Source organism: Watersipora subatra, chromosome 2, assembly GCF_963576615.1.
Source record: "Watersipora subatra chromosome 2, tzWatSuba1.1, whole genome shotgun sequence".
In the NCBI taxonomy this organism is placed as follows: Eukaryota; Metazoa; Bryozoa; class Gymnolaemata; order Cheilostomatida; family Watersiporidae; genus Watersipora; species Watersipora subatra.
In genome coordinates, this window is record NC_088709.1 from 70,313,710 (window position 1) to 70,336,586 (window position 22,877).

Consider the following 22,877-nt stretch of genomic DNA (forward strand, 5'->3'; position numbering starts at 1 on the left):
GACATGGTTGGAAATATACCTTTGCAAAATAAAGCTATCAGGCATAAGTCATGGATAGTAGCTTGAATATTCACTTTCATTAATAACTTTTAACACAAATTTTACAGTAAATGTAAAGGTTTTTTCAAGAATATGTTTTTATTGATGGACGATTCAAATCAATGTATACTATTCTGTTATTTTGGTCTTTGTATCGTTAGTTATATTTGTTGTAAGTTATTGCTTCTATAGTTGAACGAGTAACTGATCGTATTGTAAACGTGTATGGAATGCGACGGGAGTACTGTGAATGAGTGAGATTTAACAAGTGATTGATGGTGTTAGACCAAATGAAAGATTACGGATTCGAAATGCTTACCAGGATGTTTGCCATAAATTAATGATAAACATCCTAGTAAGCATATTGAAATCCCCCTGTACATAATTCTTAGTAAGCGGATCGAAAAGTGACTTACTATACTACTTTGGCCATTATCTTGAAAATACCTTAGTTCCTATGAACTTTGTCATTAATTCTTTGTTGAGTGTTATGTTCTTCTATGATAGATAATAAATTAAGAGTTTTTTCATTGCTAAATGGCAGGTTAAGCATGATTCATGTAATGTTCTTTAATAATAATTGTAAAATTTTATAGCATCAATTCCTGTTAACTTGTTTATTATTAGCTAGTTGCCAATCCATTAACATAATGAAATAACCACAGGTGCAAATCAGCCTGCAATCAGGTCCAATGCCTTATTGCTGCCGATTCATATTCAAATGTACAACTAAAAACTGCTCAAACTGTTTACCTTAGTGAGATTCATCACTCTTCAGCATCCTCATACCTTTAAAAATAGATGTTTCAGTATTGCCCCCAGAGTAAAAGAAATAAATGAAATCACTGCTGCCTTTATTTTGTCACTATTTGCAATACGATGATTCTTTTCCTACACTCTCTAAGAATATAATATGAAATGAATAAGAAAACGGGTTGCTAGAAGTTTATATAAAACTAGATTCTTTTCCAGTTTTATATAAATTTCTAGCAACCCGTTTTCTTATTCATTTCATATTATATTCTTAGACAGTGTAGACTTCTTTATAACTAGATTAGAACAAAAACTTATTGTACACCCAACTCTCTCCTGGAAACGGATGAAAAGGTATGTCTATCTATATGTATGCTTTTATTTTCTGGATTAATGTTGTTTATCCATGTCTTTAGTTTTTTTGCATTTCTTATTAACGCTTCACATAATATTTCATTAGCTACATTTCATATGTTAATCAAGTTTTAAAAACTTTCAGTTTTCATGGTGCTAATTTATTTGTGTGTGCCGCTTACATATGTTTTGTTTAAATCATCAATTAAATGAATTTTAATTTTTAAATTTTTAAATTATGTTTATTATGTGCCTGACGTCATTTGCTACAAGATGATATGCAGTTTAAAGGTATTCAGATGGAGAAAAGTGAGTTTAGAGGACAAAATCAGTGAGGACTTGCAGACATGACTGTGTTTCACTAACGAGTTACTCTAGTAATATTTTCGAACATTATGTGCTTGGATATTTGTCAAGCAAGTAAGATGAGGCAGGCTGTGTCAAAAGTTGATTGCCCAAGTCAGCATTCTTGTGGTTAATTTATAGCTCGAGCTAGGTCAGCATCTGTGAACCATTGCTTGGCCATTGTTGATTTAATCTAACCACGGCGTCATCAAATGATAAGCAGTAGGCTTTGTGACTCTAGGGCCTAGGCTGATGTGACCTAGGGTCATAATTGATATACAGTGTTATTTGGCTAGTTTATAGTTGATGATCAGCTAGCTGCCTGATCTGGCTGCATTTTGTTTGTGGCAGTGCACGTACTGTCAAGCGACAGCACGAGCGTGATCCTAAATTACTAACATTAATTTTTAGTGATGGCAAGGCGTAATGCAATGGCAATGATGGCAAAACGTAAACGAGGCAATGATGAACCGGTAAGTAAATTGGCAGTAATCCCTCACCTTGAGATACAATGTTACTTTGTTTTACTATTGGCATCATAGGTCAAGCTCATCATATCTTAAAAAACAAATTTTCTCATAGAATACACTGTATTTCATGTTTACCAGTTGCGCTGATATGCTTGTTAGCTAACTGCCAAAAGGCTATATTCTAACCAATAATGCGACATGAGGCTCACTTCACTAGGAGTTGCAAATCAGCAATAGCATTTTGACTATAGGCTAACTATCAGTGCTATATGTATAATAATTGTGTTCTGATGTTGCATAACTTAACAAATAAATTGCACCAAAATTGTAAGTTGGAATACTGATGAGAAGAGTGCAGAAGTTTTAAAAATGCAACTAAAGCGAAGTGTTTTTGTTTTAAATGTATCGACCTATAAAAACTTTTTCAAATTATGCAAGATGTCATGCCAACTAAGCTGCAAACGCATTGCTCTGTGAAAACTCTAACAAGTCTAAGTTGTTGTACCATTTTTTATATATATTGTATATGTAAAGCTAAAACTACGTATATTTTTCGGGGTTATAGAGAAAGCATTGTATAGAAGTTTAAACATTGATATTGCTTTTATAGTTGTTTTCTTGGCACGTTGGAGATTTAGTGAATGCCATTTGGCCTCCATCTGGTAGATGGTATACTGCCAACATTACAGAACTTCATGCAGGTGCGTTAAAACTTAAGTTGGCTACAGGCTTGATATTTGTGTACAAAAATAAAGGCTAGGTGATCTTGGGATCTGGTTTCATCTTTGACAATTTAGCACTTTTTGATAGGCATTTTTTGTATTGAGTCGTATGTGTTATAAATCTTCCTGCTAACGGCTAGTATTATTGTTTCAAAATGCTTAGTTATTAATAACTTTTCAATGTTTTACACAGTTGCTGGTTAGCGGCTGTGGCTGAAGTAGTTCTCCTATATACAATGTAGGTGCTGGCTAGTTCTTTAGGTACTCAAGTAAAACATGGCCATTATTGCTTTAGTGTTTCTATTGAATATTTACCATTCACTGCGTGAAAGAACTTTGGTTTTATTTAAGGCGAAGTGACAGTTCAATTCAGGGCTGACAACATGAACCGAAGGCTTAAAATGCATCAGATTAAGGTAGGAACATTAATTTACTTTTTGATGTAATCACACACGGTGTGAAAATCATTTATGTACATTAATGTTGCCCAAGTTAGTTACAAAGTGCAACACTCTATGTGTTAATCTTTCGAAAGGCGTCAAACAAAACAAGTAAAATTGTTCATTTAATTGTTACAGCACCTAATAGTAAAGCCAGAAATGCAGCTTGTTCAACTGCAGAAAGTGAAAATAGTTGCTGAACCCATGCACAGTAACCCCTCTGTATTGATCCATCACACTATTAAGGAGGAGCCTGAAGGTTTGTGATAATTTACTAGTTGCTATGGAAAATAGCAACTAAAATGCTGTGCAACTGACCAATATGACAGGAGTGTTTCACATAAGTTTGCTTGTCGGTCATTCTTAACTGCTGCTAAACTATATTCTATTTGTTATATTTCATAAAAAATGAATATTACTGATGCTACTGACTTCGAAGAAAGCGGCACTCAAAATCATTAGACAAATTTTGATTAGCCAACATTCCGTGTCAAACTATCAAAAGTTCAACATGAAAATTCCAAATGTTTATTACATTCAGACAGCATGTTTGTAAACAAACGGCTATCGTCAATACACTATATGTGCTCTATCATGTGTTTAATTATATTTATATATACATATATATTGCAAGTTCTCAGTTAATGCAATATCCTGTAGATATTTCTACATATTACTTACTGCCGTGAATAACTCTTTATGTTATATCATGTACATATATGTATGTATAACTTGTCATTACGAATGCTCCATATACGATATATACTGTATTTATCTTGCTTATATCACTTACTGTTATGAATGGTCAGTTACGCTAGATTCTGCAAACATCTTTTTATATCACTTACTATTATGGAAGCTCCATATGGGATTTGTTCTATAGAAATACATATATATCTCTTATTATGGAAGCCCCATATGTGATTCGTTCTATATACATCCAAAAATATCATTTATTATTATGAAATCCCCATATGTGATTTGTTAAATACACTACATTATATGTCACTTACTATTATGGAGCCCCATATGTGTATTGTTCTATAGACATCCATGTATATCACTTATTATTACGGAAGCCCCATATGTGATTCGTTATATACACATGCATAATTATATATCTCTTATTATTATGAAAGACCCATATGTGATTCGTTAAATACACTTCATTATATATCACTTCTTATTATGGAAGCCCCATATGTGATTCAATTAATACACTTCATTAATTAATATTTATTATTATGAAAGCCCCATATGTGATTCGTTATATACACATGCATAATTATATATCTCTTATTATTATGAAAGCCCCATATGTGATTCAATTAATACACTTCATTATATATCACTTCTTATTATGAAAGCCCCATCTGTGATTCGTTATATACACATGCATAATTATATATCTCTTACTATTATGGAAGCCCCATATGTGATTCGTTAAATACACATGCATAATTATATATCTCTTATTATTATGAAAGACCCATATGTGATTCGTTAAATACACTTCATTATATATCACTTCTTATTATGAAAGCCCCATATGTGATTCAATTAATACACTTCATTATATATCACTTCTTATTATGAAAGCCCCATATGTGATTCAATTAATACGCTTCATTATATATCACTTCTTATTATGAAAGCCCCATATGTGATTCGTTATATACACATGCATAATTATATATCTCTTATTATTATGGAGCCCCATATGTGATTCGTTATATACACATGCATAATCATATATCTCTTATTATTATGAAAGACCCATATGTGATTCGTTCTATACACATGCATAATTATATATCTCTTATTATTATGAAAGACCCATATGTGTTTTGTTCTATACACATGCATAATTATATATCTCTTATTATTATGAAAGCCCTATATGTGATTCGTTCTATACACATGCATAATTATATATCTCTTATTATTATGGAGCCCCATATGTGATTCGTTATATACACATGCATAATCATATATCTCTTATTATTATGAAAGACCCATATGTGATTCGTTCTATACACATGCATAATTATATATCTCTTATTATTATGAAAGACCCATATGTGTTTTGTTCTATACACATGCATAATTATATATCTCTTATTATTATGAAAGCCCTATATGTGATTCGTTCTATACACATGCATAATTATATATCTCTTATTATTATGGAGCCCCATATGTGATTCGTTATATACACATGCATAATTATATATCTCTTATTATTATGGAGCCCCATATGTGATTCGTTATATACACATGCATAATCATATATCTCTTATTATTATGAAAGACCCATATGTGATTCGTTCTATACACATGCATAATTATATATCTCTTATTATTATGAAAGACCCATATGTGTTTTGTTCTATACACATGCATAATTATATATCTCTTATTATTATGAAAGCCCTATATGTGATTCGTTCTATACACATGCATAATTATATATCTCTTATTATTATGGAGCCCCATATGTGATTCGTTATATACACATGCATAATTATATATCTCTTATTATTATGAAAGACCCATATGTGATTCGTTCTATACACATGCATAATTATATAATACTTATTATTATGAAAGCCCCATATGTGTTTTGTTCTATACACATGCATAATTATATATCTCTTATTATTATGAAAGCCCTATATGTGATTCGTTCTATACACATGCATAATTATATAATACTTATTATTATGAAAGCCCCATATGTGTTTTGTTCTATACACATGCATAATTATATATCTCTTATTATTATGAAAGCCCTATATGTGATTCGTTCTATACACATGCATAATTATATATCTCTTATTATTATGAAAGCCCCATATGTGATTCGTTGAATACACTTCATTATATATCACTTCTTATTATGGAAGCCCCATATGTGATTCAATTAATACACTTCATTATATATCACTTCTTATTATGAAAGCCCCATATGTGATTCGTTATATACACATGCATAATTATATATCTCTTATTATTATGGAAGCCCCATATGTGATTCGTTAAATACACATGCTTAATTATATATCTCTTATTATTATGGAGCCCTATATGTGATTCGTTCTATACACATGCATAATTATATATCTCTTATTATTATGAAAGACCCATATGTGATTCGTTAAATACACTTCATTATATATCACTTCTTATTATGAAAGCCCCATATGTGATTCAATTAATACACTTCATTATATAATACTTATTATTATGAAAGCCCCATATGTGATTCGTTATATGCACATGCATAATTATATATCTCTTATTATTATGAAAGACCCATATGTGATTCGTTAAATACACTTCATTATATATCACTTCTTATTATGGAAGCCCCATATGTGTTTTGTTCTATACACATGCATAATTATATATCTCTTATTATTATGAAAGACCCATATGTGATTCGTCAAATACACCTCATTATATATCACTTCTTATTATAGAAGCCCCATATGTGATTCAATTAATACACTTCATTATATAATACTTATTATTATGAAAGCTCCATATGTGATTCGTTATATACACATGCATAATTATATATCTCTTATTATTATGAAAGCCCCATATGTGTTTTGTTCTATACACATGCATAATTATATATCTCTTATGATTATGAAAGCCCCATATGTGATTCGTTAAATACACCTCATTATATATCTCTTATTATTATGAAAGCCCCATATGTGATTTGTTCTATACACTTGCATAATTATATATCTCTTATTATTATGAAAGACCCATATGTGATTCGTTAAATACACTTCATTATATATCACTTCTTATTATGGAAGCCCCATATGTGATTCAATTAATACGCTTCGTTATATAATACTTATTATTATGAAAGCCCCATATGTGATTCGTTATATACACATGCATAATTATATATCTCTTATTATTATGAAAGCCCCATATGTGTTTTGTTCTGTACACATGCATAATTATATATCTCTTATTATTATGAAAGACCCATATGTGATTCGTTAAATACATTTCATTATATATCACTTCTTATTATGGAAGCCCCATATGTGATTCAATTAATACACTCCATTATATAATACTTATTATTATGAAAGCCACATATGTGATTTGTTCTATACACATGCATTATTATATATCTCTTATTATTATGAAAGACCCATATGTGATTCGTTAAATACACTTCATTATATATCACTTCTTATTATGGAAGCCCCATATGTGATTCAATTAATACACTTCATTATATAACACTTATCATTACGAAAGCCCCATATGTGATTCATTATATACACATGCATAATTATATATCTCTTATTATTAATGAAGCCCCATATGTGATTCAATTAATACACTTCATTATATAATACTTATTATTATGAAAGCCCCATATGTGATTTGTTATATACACATGCATAATTATATATCTCTTATTATTATGAAAGCCCCATATGTGTTTTGTTCTATACACATGCATAATTATATATCTCTTATTATTATGAAAGACCCATATGTGATTCATTAAATACACTTCATTATATATCACTTATTATGGATGCCCCATATGTGATTCAATTAATACACTTCATTATATAATACTTATTATTATGAAAGCCCCATATGTGATTCGTTATATACACATGCATAATTATATATCTTTCATCATTATGGATGCCCCATGCATAATTTGTTTTATGCATATCTATACATATCACTTATCATTATGAAATTTTTATTTAATCTTTTCATGTTTTTATAAATTTTTAGTTTTACGGTCAGTTCAAGTTCTTCAGGGAGTGGCTACCCATGACAGCGGTGAAACTAAAAGCTTTGATGAAGAATGTAAGTTTCTTTATTGCATGTAGTTATCACCCTGGCTGTATTTCTTATGTATTGGCAAGATACTTGCTCCTCTTTATGGTAGCCCTATTGCCGTTAGTTGTTTAAAATATAACACTTAAAATGTAATAAGCTTTTTTGGTTTGCTGGTAACGCAAGATTCTTTTCACTTGTTTTAGCATCAGATCAAGTCGACGACTCTGATTTGGATGAAACATATCCTGGCAAAGATGACAGTAGTGAAAGTAGTGATGGAAGTAGTGTGGAAAGTGGAGACAGTGAAGAAGATATTGATGGTATGAGAATTCAACCATTGGGTACTATACTGTATTCATTGTTAAGAGTTTCGCAAATATTCAAGTTCCAGCATTTTCTATTAATAATGATAAAATCAAATATGTAATTATTTGCTTGCCTTGAAATCAATAAAGCATTGAGTGAGTACAGTTGACAGCCGTACATTTTATTTTAATGTCTTGTCTGTGATTCTTTTGTTATTTTGTCTACCGACGGAGTCCTTCATTTAGTTACATATAGCAAACTACTTGTCAGTGTTTTCACTGAGGCGCAAACGATGGCGCAGTCGATAGTTACCAAATTTTTTTAGCAACCATCTGGTTGATGCCGGAGTTAAATTGAATCTTTTGGTAAAAGTGCTCGAGACGGTTTTTGAACTAATCATTGGAATCTGTAATCCTTTCTTCAGCTACAGAAAATCACAAATAAACGGCTCCATTATTGCGCTGTCCTGACTCTGATTGATTGGCTTAGGAACATTTAAGTTTGACCTTGCCTCTTTGATCCTTGTCGTGGTCATGATTTGTTATACAATTCTCATTTATTTTTTGTAGATTTCCTATATTGTATATAAAATGAAATACTTTTTTCCAGAGTGTTAATATTATGGCTTATATTTCAAAGCAATATGGTATGTTTTGCAAAAATTCCTGTTTTTAGAATGTATCAGGAATGTAACAACTGTACGAATACATGTAAAATTGGCTGATTAGCAGTTTTTCACTTCCAGTAAAATATAGAATACTTTACTCCCAAAGTTGATGTTTAGTTAGAAACACGTAATCTTATTACATTGTCCTTAAGTTATTTAAACATTCCAAAAGTAATATTATATGGTCTCGCATGTCAGTTACAGATACTCACAGAGTTGCCAATACAGACACAAGCAGAAGTTTGAAGGAAGTGCCAAAGGAGCCTGATGCAAAACTTCGAGATGCCAAAATATCAAAATGTTTAGGCTTGAAAGAGAAGCTGGTTAATGGTACTAAAATTATTCTATACATAAGTTATCAATAGATAAGCTGGATGACTTAGAGTATGTGCGTGCTTACATATTACATATGCTTATATTTATTTGACGATGTGTTCTTAAATGCTTAGGAAAAAGTGAAGCTAGACATTTGCTGTCAAAAAGTAAACTTTCCAGTTCAACGTGTTTATGACTTTGTATACTTATAGCTAAAGTACATTTCGGGAGCAACAATAAAAAATGGAGCAAACCAGATTACTGCTATTATTGTGAGAAAAAGTTTACAAGCAAAATCAGTCGACATATTCGAAATATGCATGCAACTGAAAAGTGGGTGGAGGAATTGCTGGTGAGATCGAAAGGCGAGGAGGAAAAGTCTTACTACAACAGAAGAGACATTGAGCTGAAGCGAATTCAAAATGCTGGAAATTACAAACACAACATCAAGGTACATGTATCATAGCAAATTGAGCATCCAGCCTTTTGTATTTATTCCCCTTTAGTCTGCAGTTTTTGTATTATTACACCTTAAGTCTGCATGCTGTTATTGGACATTGATGATGATGACATCGAAGGGAAGGGTTACTGTATGAAAAGTTACTTTTTGCTATTTCGTCTACGAATAGATTAATCAGTTGATCAAGGCCATGAACTATGTCTATCATTGTCGTTAGCCAGCGACAGTATGCTAAAAATCTCATCGCTTTTTCAACTCTGGATTTTAACCATGCTGTTATGAAAATTAAAACAATCTCATGGTAAACTTTGGTGAAGCTCCCAATATTAAATTTTAGAACATATTCAACATATTATTCTAACAGTATTACATCTTGTAGAAATGAACAAATTTTTTTTGATGATTTTATTAATGAAAATGAATCAGACGAGTTTTATGTTGTTGGAAATTTTTTCACTTGGTCTCCTATAAAATTTACTTCTTGAGCTTTTCACACCAAGTCATATAAGCTGAATTATAATGAAGATGTGTGTAAGTATCCAATAAACTGTGTATAATCAATTTCAATAGCATTTTGAGTAAGCGTTAAAAGTAAGTGGCATTTCCGTGAACATGGACATGAATTAGTTTTTTATCATAGGAGTTAACTTGGTAATTCCCAGTTGTGAAGGTAGTTATAGATTTAAAGGATTCACGTGATTAACAAGCTCTAATATAAATTTAAGTATTTTGAATTGCTATTTTGCTTCCTATTAGATAACATAAAACCTATGATTTTTAAAACCATCAGAACGAATTGCCGGTGTGCTAAGTTGTATTACTCAATTACTATTATAGGCCAGTAACAATAAATGGCCATATGAGAACTAGCCTTAATGAACTAATGGTCCTTGAATAAATTTTTTTTTAACCATAGTTTGTTTTCTAACCTGCATCTAAATAACATTATCTTAAAAAAATTGGGATTAAACAGATTTCAATATGGCGCTGAAGTTTGTCTAACTGAAGTAATTTTTTAGGTTATCGAAAATGGCAATGGAGAATTAGCTGTTGCCAGAAGGCCTGAAAGATCGGTTCCGGCACACAAATATTTACCATGTCTACATTGTTATGGCTTCTATGCAAGGAAAACACTCACTAGACATATCAGGGAATGTAAGCTAAGGCCATCGGCTAGCAAAATCGGGTGCAAAACCGATGGTTTGTTGCTGCTGGCTCCATTCATCAACAATGCCGAACAAGTAAACATGGACTTGCTGCTGAGCAACATGAAAGAAACAAAAAAGAATGCAGGTAATTTACCTGATGATCTGTTTAGCAAATTACCATTATGACAACCAAGTGATGTTTTACATGTGATTACCAAAAGCAGATTTTATTATACTTTCAGCGAGAAGCGTTGCCTGTTCCTATCAATATCTGTTCTGGGAAACACACGAGAGCACAAAAACATATATTAATGAAATATTAATTCAATGTTTTCTTTCTATTGGATTGGTTTCTGAAACTACTCCGCGGCATGCCTTTTACTATAGTCCGGAATGAAGCAAACTCTCAATAATTGATATTAAAGTTCAAAACTTCAAACAAGTTTTGCATAAGTAGGAAATTTGCATTCTCTCAAGTAGACCTTGAGGAAATGCTACATTGAGAAAAACATTCGACTCATGCAATTGGTTTAATTCATTTTGTTTAGCCTAGCCAATGCTCAGTGAGCTATCACATATGAATCGGAATCAATGTAAATGAAAACACCCTGAATTACAAAACCATACCATTTTGATAATTTACAGAAATTTCTTCTTATATATAGAACATGTACCTAAAGTACTTGCTGCAGCTATTTAGTGCAAACCGGGAAGTGTTAACTGGATACTGAAAAATATGTTTCAATGAAAGTAAGAACTTCCATCTTGTGCAATGCAAATGTTAAATGCCACACTTTCAAAAATTGACAGAACATGGAAACTGACTGAATTGCAATTGACAATAGCAATTGAATAAAAATTGAATGCATTTACAGTATGTGTTTTATCATTGCTGTAGGAGTTGTTGAGGTAATCAGGAATGATCCCTTAATAAGAACTTTTGGACGTCATCAGTTGGAACGGCTTGGAGATGCCGATGTACGTTACTCTGATTTGAACAACATCCGTAGCAAGCTCCGTTCAATAGCTAAACTATACATTTGCCTTAAGGAAGTTTTGCCTAATAAGAAAGGCATGAGCTCGATGATCGACCCAAGTTGTTACGAAAGTTTTGTTCAAACTGTACGAAAGAGTATGAGCAAATCTAAACAGCTTGCATTTACTTTAGGCATTTACATTAAACAACTTACACTACTAAAAATTGCTGAAGCTATTAAGGAATCGAACAGGAGGGAAAAGGAGAATGCAGAAGAGTTTTTGCAGGTTTACAGCGCGACGTGGAACTCTCGGGTTTCATCAGCTGTTGCCAAGCAACAGAGACTTGCAACTTTGAGCCGCGTGCCTGAATTGCCTTTAGAAGAAGATTTGGTCATTCTAAACAAATTTATCGAGGAAGAAATAGGGAAGACTGAAGACATAGTGCGTTTGAAAAAACTAGTATTATCTAGTTTAATCTTGTTTAATAAAAGGCGTCCGATGGAAGTCCATGATATGACCATTGCTGATTTCCAAAGAGCCAATAATAGCATTAATGACCCGCATGACAAGGCAATAGTTGGAAAGCTCACTGCAACTGAACGGGCTATAGCTAACAGGCAAGTTTAACGCTATATGAATTTTTCATTAAACATGCTGAGGAAATACTAGTGGAAATTCAATTTGCTTTCATCTTTTTATTAAGTAAAATAATAGCAATAATTTTAAAATTTAAGGCTCATTGGCTCTTACTGGCTGTTACTACCTTTAACGATGTCAAAATTGCACTCCATAATCTTAAAACAAATTATATTCAAGTTTATTTCAAGCGAAATTCATGAATATTTTCATTAAGGACTGCTCATTGTTTGAAACTGCACAAATCATTTTCACTTATCAGCTGTTCACATTGCATATTTTAATTGGGTGCAAATCAATTTCAAATTAGTATACATATTTTCCAGTCGTTAATACCAGAATCTTCGGTTTATAACAATGGTCATTTTTTTTCCGCTGGGCACAATCGTCCTATCAGATGTTCCACGTTGTTGTCAAATTAACTGAAGTTTGACTTGAGCAAAACAAATAAACTTTAATGCTTTAATGCAAATACCAAATGAAATTTGTAAATTTATGAGGCTGTTTGATTATCCGACATTAATTATTTATGTTTCATTGTCGTTACTGCTGTTTACAGGATGACAGTTGTCGAAGTTAGAGGCAAGTCTACGCGACAAATAAGGAAAGTGTTCGTCTTGCTAAGTCAAGCAATTGTTGTAGCAATGGAAAAAATAATAGCAAGCAACCCAAACGGCACATACATATTTTCAAGGTAACTAGACTATTCTTCCTTGCTTCTCGTTAATTCACTTGTCAGTAAACATATGAGCATCAAAGATTTTGTGCTAATAACTTGGTCAAAGGTACACGTAATTGGTGTATTATACATGTAGCAGGAAGGGACTCTTGCTCTTGTTGATTAAAACATGCACATTTGATTCTCTTTTCGACCTATGATTTAGGCCAATGGCTGATAGGCCCATTACTGGAACAGATGCCTTGAATGAGATGAAGACATGGTGCCCAAATCTCAAAATGCCAGAGCGAATACACGCACAAAGATTGAGGCACTATTTAGCGACAACTTGCCAGGTATGGACAAGTGTATGTATGAGAGTTTGAAAGTATGTCATTTGTGTTGAATTCGAGGGCATGTTTAAGCGAGCAAGTTTCTTGAAACGCTTATATAGTATTGCTTGCTAATAAAAATAATTGAGAAACATGTCTGACTGTTGGCTTTCAATGTTTTGATGTTATATAGCATAATGCTGATAATTACTATCAGTAACAGTTAACACTATTTACCATGAATGTGATTCATGGCAAGCAGCATGTTAGCAGGTGTTAACACACAAATGCTGATACTATTTGTTAGATGCTAAAAATGAATGATGGTGAGCTCAACATGCTGGCTGACCACATGGGACATGATCTTGGGATACACACCACGCGTTACCAGCTACAAACGAGCATAATTGAGAGGAGTAAAATAGCCAAGCTCCTGATTAGAGTGGAACAAGGGGAAGAAAAATATGGTCTGTTGCCAAGTGACGGAGAAGGTAACTAACTACTTATTGGTTTTAAGCATGCTCCATTTTAAATTGAATACATAGATTTTAAAGCATGAAGTGATATCTAGCGAGCCGGGCATTTACCTATACTTAATAATTGAAAGCTAGGCAATGGACAATTATCCTAGGATCATACTTTTCAGCATGTTATGCAGTTGTTGGTTTTTTAAAAGCATTACACTCTGTTATCACTGATATTACTATGACAATAATTTGCTAAATTTCGGCCAGATTAGAAGTAATGAAACATCTGTGACTCTTGCTACTAAACCAGTTTGAGAAAATTTAAGTAATTAGAGTGAATCAAATATTTTAAAAAACCCTAAGGGTTTATTGCTAACCAGGCTTAACACTGCTTGTGATGCTCTTAGGTATTTTTTGGTAAATATTTTTAGGTGATAACTATGTATCAATAAAATTGTCTAATATAGGTGAAACACGTTGTGATAGTGATGGTAAAGAGGAATCCATCAGCCATCTTGTTGAAGTAGAGGAGCGTGAGAACAATGCAGACTGCATTGCTACAATAAGTGTATCAGATAATCATGATGCGACCGAAAGACAAGGTAGCATTATGATCTATATTCTTTTGTATCAACATTGATAATTTAACTTGCATTCTGGACACGTGTAACTATCTACAAAATGTTGTGTCATCAGTTCAAACATGTCTGCAATAAAAGCCTGTAAAATTCTAATTCTGGCTTATTTTTTATGTCGTGTTAGAAAAGGTTAGTGTCATGGAGATTAATAGTAAACCACTAATGATGACCTCAAAATTAGTATAAAAGGATTAGAGATTGGTGTTTTATTGTACGATGTCATTTTATGTTTGTAAACTATAAGAATTGGTTAAAAGCTTGACAACCATAGTAGGATGTTCCGTTTGCCTACCAATGCTAAGTGGTATAATAATACTAATAGCAATGGCACGAATAAGTGTTGGCATCAAGATTTAGCGATTTTAGCTTATTTATTATGTAAACACGTATAAAAAGTACAAAGTCTATATTATTTACTAGTGAATTTGCTATAATAGGGCAAAAAAGCACATTTTACCCCATACTTTAAAAAAAATTATTTTGCCTTGGCAAAGTTTTTCTTTCATAGAAATGCAGCTCTAAAAACCAGGGAAAATTTTTTCAAGCAGTGTAAACATTGGGTTCGTAGAGTTCTGACAGTCTCAGCAGCTCAATACTGTTTGGTCTAACTATTTGAGTATTTACATAGGCTGCTGAAAGTAAACTGTCATCAGTTTGTGTGTGCAAATTGAACTGGAAACATTATTATTCAATGTTGTTCCAAATCCTTCAAGATGATAATGCATTTTTCTGGTATTCTTTGGTAAATTTTAAAGTTTTACAAATGCATAGTATGCTGCCTTAAAACTTGAATTTTTCACTATTGCAACAAGCTATATTGAAGAAAAAATGCATGTTGTTCGGCTTTGTATTTCCAGCAACTCATCCAACTTTTATGACTTACAATCGACTAAATGACTCATCTATTTTTCAGGAACCAAAAAACCAAGATGGACACAGTTGGAAAAAGACGTATTCAGCAAGCTATGGCAAGATAAGACAACTGTACCTTCCAAAACGATTTTACTGAAAATTAAAGAGGCTCTCCCACACAGATCAATGGCGGTATTGCGTGCAAGAGCTCACAACATCCTAAAAAGCAGCACAGCACCTAACAGCCAGCTCTAAGCAAGACCATTGGGAATTTGGTTTTTTTTCTACTTTGCCAAAGTCACCTTGTTCATATTTGGTAGTCAATTAATGTAGCAATCTTATTTCTCAGTTTTTTTCCTTATTCTGATTAACAGTAGTTTTTGGAAATAAAAACTTTTTAAATCTAAAATTCTATTTCAAAGTTTCATGATTTTTTAAACACATTTTTAAAATGTTGATTGCTGTTTGTAATTGTTGTTTGCTTTTGTAATCTTTTGTGAAGGAAATGGCTTTTGTGATTTTTGTATTCATTTTGAAGGGAGATGCTTTTCTTATGAATAATTCAATATTATCTGCAAATACGATTACAAATAGTGCATATTGCTATATCTGTAACACTCCTAATTATACACAACGATTTGAATAACGGGTAACGATTTGAATAACGATTGAAATAATAAATTATTTCAATAATTTTTGAAACAAAACTATTTCAAAAATTGTTGAGGGTCAGCACAAAACCAAAAAGACTACCACCTTGATTAAAATTGAGCGGCATACACTCCTGCATGTACAATTGAAAAGGCTGCAAAATAAAAAGACAATCTAGTTATACATTATCTGAGTAACAAATAATCTAATCTAATTTAGGAGCGAATAATCAAGTTAATCAAGATAATCAAGTTCAAGGTTGATATTAAGCTTAAGTTTTGAAATGTAAAACTAATTGATAAAAAGTTTCATGAAGAATGCCTTTCCATAGTAATTAGAGTGACTCTGAGAGACACCAGTACAAAATTGAGTTTTTCAAGCTATATTTGAAGTTGCCCACACAAATGATAATCGGACAGACAACTCCGAAATATGTTTCAATTTATCAGTTATGGGGCTAGCCCCACAGTGTTTTAATTTATTTGAAAAACAGTAAAATTTTTGGAGTTGTCTCCCGGGGGGAGCAACTCCAAAAATGATTCATGATTTGTTGTAATGTAAAAAATTGCTAGGAATGATTTGACACATTCCACAGTGGTTTACAATGTATTTAAGCACCCATCCACATATGGGGCGCCCCATATGTAGACGAATGCCCCATAACAGGACCGGATTTTTGATTCAGGCCCCATATGTTCCTATATATGAATATATATATACATATATATATATATATATATATATATATATATATATTACCCGTTTACGGAAGCAAATTCATTGAGAGTTGTCTTTCATACTGTAAAACAACTCCAAGTATGCAGTTTACTGAATTTTTTTGCTTTGATCAGAGTATGCATACACATATGCAGTCATTCATGCCAATCATGTTTGGGAGAACAATGGAAATCTGCAATATGTTTTACAGCTAGTCTACAATTCATCAGTCTTAAACCGCTCAAATCGGAGTTGCCATATTTGTGTACATGGAACTGATAATGAAATTGACATTGCTAGGCAAACCAAAGTTCTTCAAACTGACAGTATTGAATAATTTTGTATTTTTTTCTAGAAATGAGACAACAATATTTTGCTATTACCAGTATTTACTGAATGGAGACTTCTACATGCTTAAAACACTAATCATAGCTCACCAGTTCTTCATCTATATATAGCCTGTGTTTTGACATGGTATATACAACAGTAATGAGGTTGTGTCGATAACATTCATATGTATAACAGCACAGACAGTATGATGTCAAGGCATATACAGCATTAGCACCTTACAGTAATACAACATAACGCCAACAGGATAGCCTTTTTATGAGATACAATAAAGAAAACAAATGCATGAAAGTATATATACTGAAAAACATGTTAGAACATGCTGCATGTGGATAATATGTAGGTATAGCAGAACATGAAGAACATAGCATGACATAACAATAACACAATGTTACTTCAATGCATCACTTGCGGATAGACAACATTTTTAGTTTTTTTGTTGGGTATATGAACAAACAGTTTTCGGCTTCTGCCTACTTTTTAGCAGGCGACGTGCAGCTGGTCATTGCTAAAGTGGGGTGACAGTAAATCGATACCAGCTGCTCTTTTTCTTCTCACCATCGCTTCCCGCAACCCTTGGAGTACCTGTGCAAGTTCTGTAGCAGGAAGTTGCAGTAGGCTCCTCGTAGCTGGAAAAAATTTAGTAACTCAGCTGCTGAAGGGAATGAACATGTCTCACTATCAGGTACAGTGGCAAATCCACCGTAATTAAGTAGTTGAGTCGTGGCAATTCATAGACAATACACTACAACATTGAATGAAAAGTACTTACCTTTTTGAAGTACAAATTTAGTAGGTAAAACGCCTTGGCAGTATCCGTGCAAGTTGTGTAGTAGCTGTAGTTCTGTAGTACTCATAGCTAGAAAAAAAAGTTTAAGTAACTTGGCTGCGGAAAGAAATGAACATGTTTACTATTACAAACAGTGGCAAATCAAACGTTTTCAACCCTTACACCAAAGTAGACTCATTCGGTTTCTATGGTTAACGGCCGTAGACACATTTTTGTGACTTGCCCAGCAATTGCTAGTAACTGAATTTTATTATTTGTTGGTAACATAACCAACGATCTTGAGAGCATGGCTGTGATAGTGTTGTCCTAAGATTTCTCTATGAAATTAGCCTAAATTGTAATTTTTTAATCTTTGTTTGGGAATTTTAACTTAAAACCGAACAGTGTTTGTGTAAGTTCTGTAAACGCCTTCGAGATAAAAAACAAATAACTACTTACAATATGTTGATGACATTATAGCCAATTTAGATTTTTATGATTACACAGATAATTAAAATAGCAATAGCAGCCCTGAATCCGATGGTGGTGAAAGTAATGGTTTTGTAAGAATAAGGAACATTGTAGAGGATCGTTTTAGCGTTGTAACTTCACATCACTTTATCAATGCACAAAGTATAGATACAATGAAATTTGTGCATAGCAGTGTTTGTCAACATGTTGAAAAAGTGAAATATATAACCAAAGCAAATGTTCTAGATGGAGTTTGAAATTGAAAAAATATTGTATACATTTCATGAAGCAATAGGCTTGGCAGTAGGTCGCTAGCTAAATTTGTACATGAACGCAAGTGAAAGGGTTATGTAGTGGAGGTGAGGCAATTGATAGACAATACACCATTAAATAAGAAGTACTTACCTTTTTGATGTAGAAATTTAGTGAGAACAGCATTTTTTCCAGTGGCCGCAAGAACCAAATGTTCACGGGACCTTATCGGTACATGTCAGCAGTAAATGTTAATTACATGTAAATTAATGTCATTAATTTATTTTATTTAATGAGGAGTACATTTTTATTGCTGTATAGGCACCTTTATATAGGCCGCAGAACTCAAGACAGTACTTTTAACATGGCAGCAACTTTGCTGTGTAAAACGGAACAGTGCACTGTGAAGAGGCGCACTAAACGGAGAATTCGGATAATGCGCCCTAGCGGTGAAAGAAAAACCAGAGTAACGGCGTCCTTATATAAGCCGCTTGGCTCAAATCATCAGAAAAAAAGTGGTTAATAGTCCAAAAGTGTGGTATGTACTATTCATATTAATTCAGTTCGCTTCGTACATCCGAATTTCGTTCGACGAAAAGAGGAAAGACCGGTCTACAAGTTGGACCAACGCACACACACACAAATATATGAACAAATATTTTGTGGTTTATATAGTAGATAGTGTGTATGCCCTTTAGCAAAGGTTAAAAGATTAAACTGATTTTCAACTAGGTTTTGAGATGTATACCATTGTTCAAAGTGACAGCATTACAATGATAAGGAAATAGACGCATAATGACAATAGTCATGGTTTTATTGAATGCAAGAAGTATATTTATGAAATATTTTGACAAATGAGGTTGTATGAAAGTGTAAACAGAAGAACTTCATGTTCAATTACATCAAATTTGAGCGATTTTGTGAGAGATTCCATCCAACGTCGGTTTGCGTGATGGCTGCGATCAACTGTTCAGTTTTGAGCTTTTAAAAGCTTGTAGTCATATTTCCATATATATTGAACCTACAACACAGCAGAGTAAGACATGGTGAACCTTTTGATACTTAAGAACTGAAATGTAAATTTTGTTGCGAGTCAACCATTAAATCAATTCACTTGTAAACACATGCATGTGACTCAGCTGACCTTGTTTTATGGTTTTTGATTGGTTGAGCTCATAATGTACATATTTACATTGTATAACAGCTTTTTGTTGCAATGACAAGTTTTGTAAGCAAATAGTTTGTATTTTGTTAGAAATAGTTGGAAGGTTTTTATAATGCAACTTATATTACTTTTAATTAAACTCGCTACCCAAATTGGGCCTCATTGCTGTTCTACTTATCACTCTGCTTCTCTAAATTTGGTCAAAAGGTAATTCATTCTATTTGAATATTGGTCAGAATTTCTTCAAGAATGTATTATTTCAGTATTGTCCTATTATTGCAGAATATCTGGATTGTACAAAGTATGCAAGAGATATAACAGCAACTTCCAAATGTAAAGAATCTGACTTCATAAATATCGTCAATCATCAATTGACTAATAACTGTACGTCTCACCCATCTAGTACTGATGAACCCTGTTCATGTACTCAGTGTGACTATAGGTCTGTGTGGAGTGGCGATCTGCAAAGACATATGAAAACTCATACAGGAGAGATACTCTATGCATGTACTCAGTGTGACTATAGGTCTGCGCATAGTGATAGTCTACAGACACATATAAAAACTCATACAAGGGAGAAACCCTATGCATGTACTCAGTGCGACTATAGTTCTGCATGTAGTGGTAGTCTACAGACACATATGCAAACTCATACAGGGGAGAAACCCTATGCTTGTACTCAGTGTGACTATAGGTCTGCACATAGGGGTGATCTACAGAAACATGTGAAAACTCATACAGGGGAGAAACCCTATGCATGTACTCAGTGTGACTATAGGTGTGTGCAGAGTGGTAATCTACAGATGCATATGAAAACTCATTCAGGGGAGAAACCCTATGCATGTACTCAGTGTGACTATAAGTCTGCACATAGTGGTAGTCTACAGACACATAAAAAAACTCACACAGGGGAAAAGCCTTACGCATGTAGTCAGTGTGACTATAGGTCTGCAGATAGTAGAAATCTCCAGAGACATATAAAAACTCACACAGGAGAAAAACCCTATGCATGTACTCATTGTGACTATAGGTGTGTGCGGAATTATAGTCTACAGACACATATGAAAACTCATACAGGAGTGAAACCCTATGCATGTACTCAGTGTGACTATAGGTCTGCAGATAGTAGTAATCTCCAGAAACATATGAAAACTCACACACGAGAAAAACCCTATGCATGTACTCAGTGTGGCTATAGGTCCGCACATAAGGTTGATCTACAGAGACATGTGAAAACTCATACAGGGGAGAAACCCTATGCATGTACTCAGTGTGACTATAGGTCTGCATATAGGAGTGATCTACAGAAACATGTGAAAACTCATACAGGGGAGAAACCCTATGCATGTACTCGGTGTGACTATAGGTCTGCACAGAGTGGTAATCTACAGACACATATGAAAACTCATACAGGGGAGAAACCATATGCATGTACTCAGTGTGACTATAGGTCCGCAAATAACCGTGATCTACAGAAACATGTGAAAACTCATACAGGGGAGAAACCCTATGCATGTACTCAGTGTGACTATAGGTCCGCAGATAAGGGTGATCTACAGAAACATGTGAAAACTCATACAGGGGAGAAACCCTATGCATGTACTCAGTGTGACTATAGGTCTGCACAGAGTGGTAATCTAAAGACACATATGAAAACTCATACAGGGGAGAAACCATATGCATGTACTCAGTGTGACTATAGGTCCGCAAATAAGGGTGATCTACAGAAACATGTGAAAACTCATACTGGGGAGAAACCCTATGCGTGTTCTCAGTGTGACTATAGGTCCGCAAATAAGCGTGATCTACAGAAACATGTGAAAATTCATACAGGGGAGAAACCCTATGCGTGTACTCAGTGTGACTATAGGTCTGCACAGAGTGGTAATCTACAGACACATATGAAAACTCATACAGGAGAGAAACCATATGCATGTACTCAGTGTGACTATAGGTGTGCGCAGAGAATTAGTCTACAAATGCATATGAAAACTCATACAGGGGAGAAACCCTACTTATGTACTCAATGTGGCTATAGGTGTGTGCAGAGTCGTAGTCTACAAATACATATGAAAACTCATACAGGGGAGAAACCTTATGCATGTACTCAGTGTGATTATAGGTCTGCACATAAGGGTAATCTGCAGAAACATATGAAAACTCATACAGGAGAGAAACCCTATGCAGGTGCGCAGTGTGACTATAGGTCTGCACATAGTGGTAATCTGCAGACACATATGAAAACTCATACAGGGGAGAAACATGATACTATTCCAGAATTAGACAGCCTATAAATTAGCAGTAATATTGAAACTCTTGTATAAAAGTAGCCTTTCTTCTGTGCATAGCTTGTCTGTTGGCTTGTAGCTTATTTTTATTCTAGTGGGTTAATATCTCAGCTCATTGCACTTGTTATGATCTACTGCGAAATATTTCCTCATATTTCTTTCATCAATTATTAAATTTATCTGGACTTTTATTCTTACACTTTGTGTGATAAATTATGTATGTTGCATGTCTAATTTGTTCTACCTATGCACTTCTTGGGAGCCTAAAGCTGGAGCTCACAATTTTTACATTTATAAATTTAATTTGCTTGCTCAATATTTAATGTTTAGAGATATATTTTGCTTCCTAACTTTCATTCCAGTTTGTTTTACATTAATAAATTTGACTGCATGCACAATTCAATAACCACAACTTTTGTACAGCACACTGAGTGGATGGGAGACCACCTACATGTAGGTTGATAGAATGTAAAAAGCTAATGATTAAGCTAACTGATTAAGTTAGTTGTCATTATTACATTAAACTCATTCTCACTGTCATGTATAGTAGCATTCCATAGCTTGAAATTCACTAACTACAACTATACTATAACTAGTATATAAACTGTCATGTACAGTGCACCCTCGAGATACGATATTGATACATTCCAAAGCTGCCATCGTATGATGAAAAAGTCGTATGTCCGGGTATAAAAACCACGGTTTTTATATTATTAAAAAAAGGTAAAAATTGTCCAAAACTCTATAAAAATGCTGTACATATTAAAAATTAGCAACAAAATAGTATGTTAACTTTA

At 33.3% G+C, this 22,877-nt stretch overlaps 3 protein-coding genes across 4 annotated transcripts in view; all 3 read left to right on the forward strand.

Moving 5' to 3' along the window:
- The window catches only part of LOC137388500 (gastrula zinc finger protein XlCGF8.2DB-like), a 58,725-nt gene extending 38,204 nt beyond the window's left edge, over positions 1-20,521 (forward strand). The window contains exons 4-5 of the mRNA XM_068074987.1: positions 20,075-20,383; positions 20,487-20,521. Of these exons, the coding sequence (XP_067931088.1) occupies positions 20,075-20,383; positions 20,487-20,521 (344 nt within the window). The remainder of the gene's footprint in view (positions 1-20,074; positions 20,384-20,486) is intronic.
- Positions 1,433-16,114, forward strand: LOC137388736 (uncharacterized). 2 transcript variants are annotated; one of them, XM_068075192.1, is made up of 15 exons: positions 1,433-1,964; positions 2,572-2,662; positions 3,035-3,099; positions 3,262-3,382; positions 7,915-7,989; positions 8,166-8,282; positions 9,134-9,265; positions 9,463-9,701; positions 10,730-11,003; positions 11,757-12,453; positions 13,032-13,166; positions 13,357-13,486; positions 13,770-13,953; positions 14,397-14,531; positions 15,481-16,114. In XM_068075192.1, exons 1-15 carry the CDS (start codon positions 1,905-1,907, stop codon positions 15,672-15,674), a joined length of 2,649 nt encoding a protein of 882 aa, XP_067931293.1. In that variant the 5' UTR covers positions 1,433-1,904; the 3' UTR covers positions 15,675-16,114. The 2 variants fall into 2 exon arrangements, with proteins under 2 accessions (XP_067931293.1, XP_067931294.1); XM_068075193.1 differs by having other exon boundaries at positions 9,140-9,265.
- On the forward strand, positions 20,455-22,468 carry LOC137388737 (zinc finger protein 271-like). Its single transcript, XM_068075194.1, has one exon. It carries the CDS (start codon positions 20,596-20,598, stop codon positions 22,084-22,086), a length of 1,491 nt encoding a protein of 496 aa, XP_067931295.1. The 5' UTR covers positions 20,455-20,595; the 3' UTR covers positions 22,087-22,468.
- The last annotated feature ends 409 nt before the right edge of the window (positions 22,469-22,877 follow it).